This window comes from the organism of the source record quoted next, unplaced genomic scaffold (assembly GCF_019419815.1).
Source record: "Pyrus x bretschneideri cultivar Hongxiangsu unplaced genomic scaffold, Pyrus_bretschneideri_v1 Contig8, whole genome shotgun sequence".
In the NCBI taxonomy this organism is placed as follows: domain Eukaryota; kingdom Viridiplantae; phylum Streptophyta; class Magnoliopsida; order Rosales; family Rosaceae; genus Pyrus; species Pyrus x bretschneideri.
In genome coordinates, this window is record NW_025999820.1 from 7002718 (window position 1) to 7014624 (window position 11907).

The following is an 11907-nucleotide window of genomic DNA, read 5'->3' on the forward strand; positions in this document are numbered from 1 at the left end:
CACGATTTTGTTTTTGGGAACTCACGAGCAACTTCCCAGTGGGTCACCCATCATGGGATTTCTCTCTCATTTTTTTTTCCTTTTTTGTCTCTCCTTCAATCCGTTTTCTTCATTCTTTCGGTTCTTTCTCTCACTCATCTTCATCTCTATCTCGTCTGATCCTCTCTCTTCCTTCTTTTACCTTCAATCATCTCTTACTTTCTTTTCTCCTTTCTCATTTTTCTCTCTCTTGCAATCCGCCTCTTTTTAGATCTCTTTTTCTAGTTTAAGTCGTAAGATTTAAAATTTTTAAATCGTAAACCAATCAAGTTTTTTAATCTTAAAGAAAATTATTTTCTAAAAACATTTTAAAAAATAATAAAAAATTTCAAATACAATACCAAACAAACCCTAAATTTACCGCCTTCGGTAATCCCATCCACTCGCGACCACTTTTAACCTGGAGGTCTATAAAAGGGAGAAAAAGCCCAAATTATCGAGCCCTAGATTTCTCAGCGGTCGCTCACAGTCACTTATCGCAGACAATTTTCCCGAGAAACGAACACCAAGTAAGATTGCAACATCGAGACTTCAACTGCGAGATAGCGGAAACCTATGATGACGGAATACGAAGGGAGGTACGATGGGAACGGAGAGGACGCTGGCACCTACGCCGACGGCGGTTCCTCTCCCCAACCTCGTGCTGCCGTCCACGGCGGTGCCGACGATTACAGCGATTCCAAATCTCAGGTACACGTAGTATTACTCAATTGTAAGATCGATTCGAAGAGGTCGCGTTTACTAGAGTGTTTTAGGGTTTAGTTTGGGTAAGTTAGATTGGTTGTTAAATTAGGGTTCTTTGAATATATTGAATTCTGTGTGTATCTTTTTTTTCATCCGAATTTCTGTCTTTGTATGATCTACTCGTTTTCAGCTTTGAATTTGTGTTTGGCTAGTGAATTTTGGGGTTTGGGGTTTTTAAGGACAAGGTTTCTGCATAGAATTATCTGTTAATCAGGGTTTGTTAAACTGGTTTATGTCTCTTGCCTATTTGGCTATAGATGTTTAATGCTTGTGTACAATTCTCTTATACTTGTGCACAATTGTCGCAATTATGCATTTTAGTATAGATATGATGATGTACATTGCAAAAGATGTTCTTGCTTTGGCTGTGTCGGGATTGTGCTGTACAATTCTCTTATACTTATACACAACTGTCGCAGTTATGTATTCTGTTATAGGTGGGAGGACACTTTGATATTTAATAACACTAAAATGTACATATTTCATCTGGTAAAATAATTATATTGAAGTATCTTTGCTGAAAGGGTGTATATTAACTTGATTTCATCGTTTAATTTACAATACACTGATTGAATTGTCTCTTTTGCAGCATGAATCTCGTGATTACGAGAGAGAATCTTCAAAGAGCAGAGAAAAGGATAGAGATAAAGGGCGTGATAAGGAGAGGGACAGAGATAGGGAAAGGGACAGGGATCGGGACCGGGACAGAGATAGAGACAGGGGGAGAAGCAAGGACAAGGATAGGGACAGAGATAGGGTTAGGGATAGGGATCGTGATAGAGAAAGAGAAAGGGACCGGGACAGGGATCACGATCGTCATCACAGAGACCGCCACAGGGATCGCGAGAGAAGTGAGCGACGGAGAGACAAGGACGACGACGACGATGATCACTACCGTACCCGGGACTCTGATAGGTATGACCAATTTTGATTCATTGTCTACCTTTAAATGAATATTCTGTTAGCAGATGAGGAACTTGGTTGTGTAATTATCAACTGAGTTTGATGCAATTTGTGCAATTTGGAATTTTTATACTGCTATATAACTATTATGCTAATTAATCTGGTGAATCTTTGAGATTCTTTTTGTCCTTTTACTATTATAATTTATGCAATGATTTGACAGACGGAGGGATTATGACAGAGACAGAGAGGATAGGCATAGGCACAAGTCCCGTTCTCGTTCAAGAGCTAGATCTGAGCACAAATCCAGATCGAGGTCACGTTCTCGTTCACGCTCAAAAAGGTATTTTTTCTTTATGAGAGGTTAGCAAAGGACTCCTAACTTTTGCGGCAAATCCTAAGTATTTTTGGAATAAACACTTGGTTGATGAGTTCTTTTCATTAAATATTTTCCTTATTTGGGTTTGGGTCTCTTTAGCCAAGTTCTTGTTTGTAATTTTGTTTATTTGCCATCTTTATTCCTAATGCTTGACTATGCATTAGCTAGTGGTGAAAGATTGGTTCTGTTTCATTTGTCTTGGGATGTAGATAACCCCACTTTTCACCACCACACTGGATAATGAATGCCTGTCTCTCCCCAAATGTATACCTACAGATACCATTTTAGGTAGGTAGTGAACTATTAACTTCTATGAAATTTATAGTCGCGATTTCTTGTGTATGAGTTTCATGTTGGTATAGGTTTGGGGCGAGACAATAATTTTGTGATATTATTTTTTCTGTGGAACTGTGATAATAACGTTTTGTAGAATGTAGGTTTTCTAGTCTCATGCCTTTAAGTTGTCTCTTTTATGTTGTCTTTGTTTTTGGTATCCTGACACTAACGGCTTGCAGCAAAAGGATTAGCGGTTTTGACATGGCACCTCCTGCTTCTGCAATGTTAGCTGGTGCTGCTGTTGCTGCAGCAGGTACATTTATTCTTCTAGACTTGGGATTGTTATATTTTGTTTAACTGTTTTTTCTCTTTGTTGGACTAGTGTGGAAAGTTCATATCCAATTGCATGGTGTTATTTTGGTAAGGTATATTTGTTCCTTCCCTTGTGCATATAGCCTTTATAAAGCTGTGGTCTCTGGAAAGGTTACAATATTTTTATTGTTTACTTGGTGAAATAATTCTGGGACTGAGAGATCTTTTGTTTTTTTTGGTTTTTGGTGTTTTTGTTGTTTTGTTTCTCTGTCTTGTCCTTTGTTGTAAGAAGGCAATGTTGGACTACTTGCCCCACTGTGATGACAATGGGTGTGAGCCGACTTCTGTAGCTTTTATGTACAAGGAGGAATCAGTGCACCGGTTTGATGGATCTTGTTCGTCGTCAACCGGCAACTATTGCCTTTTTTGGTAGTCATACAAATATTTCCCCCAGAACTTGTAAATGATATATTTCTTTCACCTCCTCTGGTAAACTATATAAATTGAAGGTCCGGATATTGCTTAACCCAATGAGTTTGCATGGAAATGAAGTGGCGGAGGAGTCATTTGGCAGTAACATTTAAGTAGTTTTAATGTGGTAGTTCTTTGATGACTGCATGTGATCCAATTTTCTTTGCAGGGCAAATTCCTGGGACTAGTCCTACCATTCCGGGGATGTTCCCAAACATGTTCCCTCTGTCAACCGGTCAGGTATCTCTTGCTCTCTCTCTTGCTCTTACTTTCCCCTTGCGATCCATACATCTCAGTATGCTTGAGTTTCACTAATATTATGTTTTATTTGTGCGCACAGCAGTTTGCACCCCTTCCAGTTATGCCTGTTCAGGCAATGACTCAACAGGTTGCCATGATTGAGATTAATTTTTTTAGTTTGTATCAGTACATCCCACTACTCCCTAATTGTAACATGTGCTGACATTAATTGTTCTTTATTTATACTTATCAGGCTACTAGGCATGCCCGACGAGTGTACGTTGGAGGGCTTCCTCCCACAGCAAACGAACAGGTTTACTCAACTCACCTTTACCATTTATTATTTTTGCTTATCTACCTTTCGTTCTACATGAACACTATGTTTTAATGTGTACTCAAGCTTACACTTTCCTACGGTTAATGTGGTTTTTTCTGTCATATGCAGTCTGTTGCTACATTTTTCAGCCAAGTTATGGCTGCAATTGGAGGGAACACTGCTGGCCCAGGTATATTGATGTTTGCATTTAAATTGGTATAATAAAGTCCTTCCCTTTAGTTGATCACCTAATTGTTGTTTTACTTGTTTTGTGCAGGAGATGCTGTTGTCAATGTCTACATAAACCATGAAAAGAAATTTGCTTTTGTGGAGATGAGATCGGTTGAAGAGGCTAGCAATGCAATGGCTCTGGATGGAATTATTTTTGAGGTATTTCTAATCTTTCCTTTCATTTATATCCATGTATGATTGACTTAATCATTTTGGATTAACTTCACGTTCATAGTATTGACTATTCCCTTCTTTTGTTTTTGGACAATTGCTACAGGGAGCCCCTGTTAAGGTGCGGAGACCTAGTGATTACAACCCATCTCTGGCTGCAACACTCGGTCCAAGCCAGCCCAATCCCAATCTGAACCTGGCTGCTGTGGGGCTTACACCGGGTTCTGCTGGTGGGCTTGAGGGCCCTGACCGCATATTTGTTGGTGGGCTGCCATATTACTTCACAGAAGCACAGATCAAGGAGTTACTCGAGTCCTTTGGACCCCTTCGTGGTTTTGATTTAGTGAAAGACAGGGAAACAGGAAACTCAAAAGGCTATGCCTTTTGTGTTTACCAAGACCTTTCAGTTACAGACATAGCTTGTGCAGCGCTGAACGGTATTAAAATGGGCGACAAGACGCTCACAGTTAGGCGTGCTAACCAAGGTGCCAACCAGCCCAAACCTGAGCAAGAGAGCGTTCTGTTGCACGCACAGCAGCAAATTGCATTGCAGGTAAGAGTGAAAGTGCTAATTTTTTCCCCTAATAGGTGTTAAGTTAGACTAAACTATACTTTTAAATTGGCTTAAATTAATAATTTTCAGAAAGTTTAGTTAATCTGGGTTTGGTTTAACGTCTTGAGGTGTTTGTTTCTTTTGCAGAGGTTCATGCTGTTGCAACCGCCTGGTTCTGTCGCCACCAAGGTTGTATGTTTAACTCAGGTAGTAACTGCAGATGAGCTTAGGGACGATACCGAGTATGATGATATCTTGGAAGACATGAGGCTTGAAGGCGAAAAGTTTGGTAAGTTACCATCACTCGCTGTTAATTTCACTGTTCTTTTTTTGTTGGTTTTTTCTGATTAACCTACAAAGTTTATTGCGGTATTGATTTTCTCTTTTCTTTTTGTCGTTATCTTTCTGTTTTACAGCCCTTTTTGTAGTCCCACATTCTGCTATAAAGAATCAGGCGTTAACATTCAGACAGAAGCCTCCATAACCTTCTAGCTGAATTCATCTAAGATTTGTGTTGTCGTCTATTTTTAATAGTTATTTGATTTTGACTGGTCTGCAGGTGCATTAGTGAACGTCATCATCCCGCGTCCAAGACCAGATGGTGAACTTGCCCCCGGTGTTGGGAAGGTTTGTGTCTTCGTGTCTGGAATCTAGTTATTAATACATTTAGTTCCGAAAATCTGATTTTCAGGTTTTGCTCTTCTACATGCTGAAAATATTCTTGTATTGGCAGGTGTTTTTGGAGTATGCAGATACCGATGGTTCCACAAAAGCCCGTACGGGGTTGAATGGCCGGAAATTTGGCGGCAATCAGGTGGTAGCAGTGTTTTATCCGGAGGACAAGTTCGGCCAGGGCGACTACGAGGGCTAGTTGTTTGTCTTAAATGTGTTGCCAAGTGATCTATTGAGATTTTCTCTTAATTAGAACTTTTGAGTTTGCATTTTTTCATTAGAGTTGTATTGTGTATCCTGGTATGTATGACTAGGAATAATTTGATGCGTACGTTTTCAGTTAGTGGAAGGAGTGAAGATATGAACTTGAAATATAATTTGTGGCATTTGCTTCTCTTTCTATTTACCGCGTTACGTATTTGGTCTGTTTTTGGCATCCGACCGCAACTCCGGGGGGAGAATCTTGAGCTCCTTTTAACATCTGCACTCATTCTGAATGTATCACACCATGCAATTCCGTCAAATAAGTTAAAATAGTCGTCGTGTTAATGTTGCATGGACAATTTAGTCTTTTTAATTATGTTGGTGAGTTTAGTGTTGCATATGGATGCGAAAACTTTGAATTTACTCCCGAATCTTGAAATTCAACATTTTCTTCTTCCTTTCTTCTCTTAATATAGAGAAATCGAACACTAATTTGAGTTTAACCCATATATGTTAATCCATGGATTCCACTAACATGACATATTATAGGCCACACAAACAGCCTAGATGAAAAGACTAGACTGCTCATGCCACGTCAACACAAACGAGTCTTGTAACTTATTTGAAGAAATAGGTTAAACTGAGACATGGAAGAAGATTATAGGTGGTGAAGTGTGATAATATAAGTATGGAGGGTAAATTAAGGCACGAAGAAAGAATGGTAAAATGAGAAAGTATAGAATGCAAGGGGTAAAACATGATTTGATGAAGAACATGTGCAGTAGCTAGCTAAAAATAAACCAAAATATTATGCAAAAATATCACAAATTTTTTTCCACTGAAGTAATTCATAAAAAAGTTGAAAATTAGAGGGTGAAAAGTCGGAACAATTTACCCTGGCAATCCTAAGCCTATACGTTGCGCAGCAACAGGACAAGTAACAACACTCCTAAAACCCTAAACATTTCAAAAGAACAGGGCTTCCACCCAAAAAGCTGCAAAAACCCTAAAAATGTCATCATCGATTCCCCTCCGCCACCTCCGCCACCTATCAACCACCACCGCCAAGTCTACCCTCTCCATCTCAAAAGCCAAATCAAAGCTCCGAACCGAGTACGACCCTGACAAAGCCCTCCAGATTTATTCCTCCGTCTCCGAACACTACTCTTCTCCCACCTCGTCTCGCTACGCCCAGGATCTCACCGTCCGCCGCCTCGCCAAGTCCCACCGTTTCGCTGACATCGAATCCTTCATTGAATCCCACAAAAATGACCCCAAAATCACCCAGGAGCCGTTCCTGTCCACCCTCATCCGATCCTACGGCCGCGCCGGCATGTTTGACCATGCATTGAGGACCTTTGATCAGATGGACCAGCTGGGTACTCCCAGAACCGCCATTTCCTTCAACACTCTGCTGTCTGCCTGCAACGATTCGAAGCATTTCGACAGAGTCCCCCAGCTTTTCGACGAAATTCCCAACAAGAATGGCGTCTCCCCTGATAAAGTGTCGTATGGTATACTGATTAAGTCGTATTGTGCTGCGGATAAGCCCGAGAAGGCGATGGAGACGCTGAGGTTGATGGAGGAGAAGGGTATTGAGATCACTGCGGTGACGTTCACCACAATTTTCAATGCTTTGTACAAGAAGGGCAATGGCGAAGAGGCGGAGAAGTTGTGGGATGAGATGGTGAAGAAGGGCGTTGAGGTTGATGCTGCGGCTTATAATGTGAAGATTATGTATGTCCATGGCGGGAGCGCGGACAATGTGAAAGCTTTGATAGAGGAAATGGCGAATGCCGGGCTTAAACCGGATACTATTAGTTACAATTACTTGATGACTTGCTATTGCAGGAATGGGATGATGGAAGAAGCTGTCAAGGTTTATGAGGGGTTGGAGGGAAATGCTTGTAATCCGAATGCTGCAACTTTTCGAACTTTGATATTTTATTTGTGTGAAAGTGGGGATTATGACAAGGCGTATAAAGTTTACAAGAGAAGTGTGGAGGTGCATAAGATCCCCGATTTCAATACAATGAAGTATTTGGCTGAAGGATTGGTGAAAAAGAAGAAGATGAAGGAGGCCAAGGGATTGATACGCACGATCAAGAAGAAGTTCCCTCCTAATGTTTTAGTTGCCTGGAAGAAATTGGAGCAGGGTCTAGGTTTGGCTTCTTCTGATACTGGTGCGTCTTCAGTCGCAGATGAGGAGGCTAAAGAGGCTACAGCATAAGTATTGATGGGATTCCGGCTCGTTGGTCTGAGTTTAATCCGGCGATTATTGCATCTTCGGCTGCGGCGGGTGAGCCCATCTGATTAAAAGGCGAGCAAGGATGTCAATTGGCTGCATAAAGAAGCAAGTTAGAAGCTTTTTGAAATTGTAATACTGTATGAGCTTCAATTTTGAATATTTTTATGTTGGTTTTCGTTTCGTTGTCTGCAATTTCGCAGTTGGTAAGATTTACGTGTTCTTGCTCTTGCCGTCTTTTATTCAGAAATGGAAGCAGGCCCATTTTTATTTACAAACCCATTGGGACCTTAGCATCCTGCATATGCCATGGCCGTTGTAGTGTGTAATTGTGTTTTTAATAACATGTCATATCTGTTTGAAACTTATCCTGCCACATTTGGCCCCTGAATTCTGTGTTGTGCTTTTGGCTTATTGATGTTTCTGAGTTTAGCGGCGAAAATTTCAATTTTGCAACTCACACCCGAATGAGTTTCACAAATATATCTTGGTTCAAAACTGAAACAACTGTTCGCGGGAGTTGCCAGATTATAGAGGAAAGAGAGCTGCCATATTACTTAGGAGAGAGTCGCCAAATTGCATATGAAGTTGTCATGTTTTAAAGGAGAGAGTGACCGGATTATGGAGAGTCACTGGATACTGGAATGCAGAGGGGAGAGGAGTAGTCAACCAAAACCTATTCTGTTATACACGATTGAGAAATTGAATGTCCAAGAAAAAAAAACAAGGTCCAAATCATCAATATAAAAAATTTGTGGTCAAAAGTTTAAGCTGAGAATCTAAATCCGTCAACTGCTTACAATTTTTTTTTTGGTATATAGGGTCAGTTATCTTGAGGAGGAGTGGGGGAATGAAGACTCAAATATCTCCTCCGGGAGAAGGAGCTGACTTGGCCAGCTTGACGAACTGCCAAGCGAAAACAAAGCTCCACTGCTTGTACCGGAAATCTGGACCCTCAGGTTCTCTTCTTCATTCTTGTACTTGTATAATTGTTTTCCTATTAGCTTTTAAGGTTTTCCCAACTGTCTCTCTGCAGGAACATGAGGTTAAGTAGCTAATGTTTTGTTGTCGAGTAGTTGAGTTGTTCTATCTTTTGGTTGAGTTGTTGGTTGCTCTGGTTTTCCAAGAATTATTTGGGAACCTTTCGTTCAAATTGGCGATGATGGTATGCCCCTATTTTCGTTTGTACCGCACTCATTTTTTGTTGAAGCTGCATCCACAGTAATAGCCTTTGTATGCAGAGCAGATTAAACCCTTTGTTCGTGCTTGGTTTAGATGGTTGTAACCTGTGTGCTACTCTTAATGAAACTATATGAATATGATTTTTAAGATATATTGCAGTTAGTGGGGAAAGGCTTTGTTGTATTGCAGTATGAGCGTCCTTCTTCCTCTTCCAGTTACTGTGCATGTTCCCAAAGAAAGAATGTGAAAGGAAACCTCTCGTCAAGGACATGAATTGAATTTTAGAGTATGGTGTAAACCTTATGCATGTCACAGTTGCCCTTCTCTCAAGATACTCTTGCTACTCTTTCCCTGCTGTGGTTTTCTGATTCTTACTATTTGTATTTATTTGACTGCTATTGAGGCAGTCAAGGTGCTTCATATGATAAAACTTTATAGGAAACCAATCTGTGTAAACGAGGTATTGAACTGTGTTTTCATAGCTTATCATTTTTTATGTATGTAATATAATTTTGATGGTTTTTGTGAATTCTTCAATTGCAGGCATCCCAAAACGGAAAGAGCCTGGACGTTGGGGAAAACAGTTACACTATGACTTAGCTTTAATGTTATAATTTAAACCCGATATCCTTTGTAGGATGGGGATGAGAAGCTCTCTTGTAGTGAAATAGGAGTCGTACTTACGAACCCAAAAGGTAGTGCCTGGGCATGTCTTTCATATCCAAAAGCATTGTTTGCTCAAGGTTTTCACAACCTAAGAGAACTTATTTCCTTTTAGTTTTCTTGGGAGTCTTTTGTCCTTCTACCTCTATATTGTCAAAATGCAAAGGATTTTGTTTCAGTTGCGTTGTACATGTGTATATTGGCGTTTCCTTATTGTTGTATTGCTTGCTGAATTGGTGCCTTTTCATGTGCAGTTGATTCACAATTTTGATTCTTCTTCTTCCTCCATTTTATTTGGGCGACGAATAGCAAACATGACAGTATCTGTGCAATCGACAATAATCAAATAACAGTGTAATATGCATATAGGGATACTAAAATGGGAGCCTCATAGGATTCTGGCAGGTTAACCTTCTTACTTAGTTGCTGCTTTGTTCGTGTTACATTGTAATTCATCTCTTTGCCACATGAATGCTTCTGGTGTATAAGACAGATTATTATTGAATTTAGCAGACAAATAAAATTTTGTGTTTATATCAAGCAGGGAGCAGAATTTGATTCGTGCTAGGACAAACAGCTGCAACGCCATACAACGCCCCGCCTCCCTGTTTTAGCAACCTTTCACTAGCACTTGGTTGGCGGGACATGAACTAGTTTGTGAATTTAATATAACGGTTTGTTTAAGTCTTAATGCTTCTTGTTTCATTTCTGCCATACTATAGGAACTTCTGTAATATCTAACTTAGCACAGAAAACGTTTTGCTTCTTGTTTTCTCTTTCGACGAAGCCTGCGTAATGCAACCGTGTAAACAATTGCTGCAACTCCAGTTTCTATACATGAGACTGATGAGCGTAAATCGAATAACTTGCTTAGCCATGGTCAATTTTCATTAACATCGTCTTGTTTGCAGATTACTCTTTCCTCTGAAATATTTGAACAAATGTCATTGTTTTAATTATATAGAATTCCTACTACAGAACAGAGACATACCAAACATATTCCTACTTTCATCAGCATTACATTGCCTTCACCTCAAAAACCCTAAAAATTTCATGTGTTTTTAATTAAAGATCTAACGGGTGAAACACTGGCATCATAAAAAATCCCTAGCTGCTGAATAGGAAGTAGAACCAACTCATAATTATTAAATCCAAACTCAACCAAGAACCAACTCGTATTCCCAGAAACTTTAATGGGAAATGTATATGAAAATGATGAACTTAAAATCAAGAGATTCTTTGGCAATGGTCTTTCGTGTCATGTAACATGTTAGTTCAAACACACACAAAGGTGGTCTCATGCATTCGGGTCTTAAACAGGTTTATTTTGATGGACCTGAATGCAAGGGTACCACTCGTGTGTGTCTTGGATGCACGGGGTAGATCATGATACAAAATCCCCTGCACAAGAAAATCTCCTAAAAATTAGGTTTATCCTAATGGCTGGGCATCGTTGATATTAGGCTCTACCCCTAGTTAGGTTCACAATTCTTGGACAAGAAATCTAGAAAGGACTATACAAGAGTACCCTAGCTAGAAGCCCTAGAGATTTAGTAGCCCATATCCCAATGCAGGTGGCAATAATAGTCCAAGGATAAGAATCCAAGGGTAGATTGGACGTAAGGATAGGGTTAGGGTTATGAGTCCTGAGCTGCTCCCACGACTGTGACTGACTGATGAGTCTGCCTAATGGTACTCTGATGAAAACATAGGGATTCTGCATGTTGTTGCTGTTGCAAGCCAAGCCTAAGCTAAAACAAGATTGGGGATTGATACATAGATATAGGATACTGAGCCCCATCAGCAGCTCTCATGCGCTAAAAGGAAGCTTTGCCTTACTTTCTGCACTAAAATGGCTCTTATAGCATTTACACCCATGCTTTTTTGACATGGATAAGTTCCACTCCAACCCAAATCACACTTCCACCAGTTAGAGCACTTCCATCCCTAAAAAGTTTGTGGCAATTCAATCTTCTCAAGTAATTAATAAACAGTAACTATACAAGTGCATATTTATCCCTAAACTAAATAGTCCACGCAATTTGTATCAAAATATTATTTTTTATAAACTAATAAAAAATAATTTTATTTCAGATAAAAATAAAAGATTGGTTAAAAATATTGAAATATGGTGTAAGGTGGAAGAACATGGTTATATACTTATAAAAAAGAACTATATTTTTTTTTGTATTTAATCAATCTTTTATAATATTTATTTATTTTTATAATTGTTTAATAGTGGCTGACATCACCATGACGTCAGCCTTGCATCACTGCCCCTAAGGGTTGGGCCAGTCAATTATCCA

At 39.7% G+C, this 11907-nt stretch overlaps 2 protein-coding genes and 1 long non-coding RNA gene across 8 annotated transcripts; all 3 read left to right on the top strand.

Moving 5' to 3' along the window:
- Nucleotides 1–452: 452 nt before the first annotated feature.
- Nucleotides 453–5709, top strand: LOC103947491 (splicing factor U2af large subunit A). 6 transcript variants are annotated; one of them, XM_009358400.2, is made up of 13 exons: nucleotides 453–729; nucleotides 1373–1698; nucleotides 1928–2029; nucleotides 2581–2654; nucleotides 3294–3364; nucleotides 3465–3512; nucleotides 3618–3677; nucleotides 3810–3870; nucleotides 3958–4070; nucleotides 4189–4635; nucleotides 4783–4924; nucleotides 5195–5262; nucleotides 5369–5709. In XM_009358400.2, the coding sequence occupies exons 1-13, from the start codon at nucleotides 595–597 to the stop codon at nucleotides 5504–5506; spliced, it is 1785 nt and encodes a 594-aa protein (XP_009356675.1). In that variant the 5' UTR covers nucleotides 453–594; the 3' UTR covers nucleotides 5507–5709. The 6 variants fall into 6 exon arrangements, 5 of the variants coding, with proteins under 5 accessions (XP_009356675.1, XP_009356673.1, XP_009356674.1 ...); XR_667286.2 differs by having other exon boundaries at nucleotides 455–729; nucleotides 1910–2029; nucleotides 5052–5262; nucleotides 5369–5556; XM_009358398.2 differs by having other exon boundaries at nucleotides 456–729; nucleotides 1910–2029.
- A 753-nt stretch (nucleotides 5710–6462) lies between these two features.
- Nucleotides 6463–8124, top strand: LOC103947492 (pentatricopeptide repeat-containing protein At4g36680, mitochondrial). The gene has a single exon (XM_009358404.3). It carries the CDS (start codon nucleotides 6524–6526, stop codon nucleotides 7739–7741), a length of 1218 nt encoding a protein of 405 aa, XP_009356679.1. The 5' UTR covers nucleotides 6463–6523; the 3' UTR covers nucleotides 7742–8124.
- Nucleotides 8125–9641: 1517 nt separating this feature from the next.
- On the top strand, nucleotides 9642–10466 carry LOC125473172. Its single transcript, XR_007255051.1, has 2 exons — nucleotides 9642–10006; nucleotides 10146–10466. It is a non-coding gene; the product is annotated as an uncharacterized LOC125473172 (long non-coding RNA).
- The last annotated feature ends 1441 nt before the right edge of the window (nucleotides 10467–11907 follow it).

Coding starts and splice junctions, on each gene's coding strand:
- LOC103947491 (XM_009358398.2), top strand. CDS start 595: ATGATGACGGAATACGAAGGGAGGTACGATGGGAACGGAGAGGACGCT. Junction 3,871..3,957: donor AGGGAACACTGCTGGCCCAG/GTATATTGATGT, acceptor TGTTTTGTGCAG/GAGATGCTGTTGTCAATGTC. Junction 4,636..4,782: donor AGCAGCAAATTGCATTGCAG/GTAAGAGTGAAA, acceptor TTTCTTTTGCAG/AGGTTCATGCTGTTGCAACC.
- LOC103947492 (XM_009358404.3), top strand. CDS start 6,524: ATGTCATCATCGATTCCCCTCCGCCACCTCCGCCACCTATCAACCACC.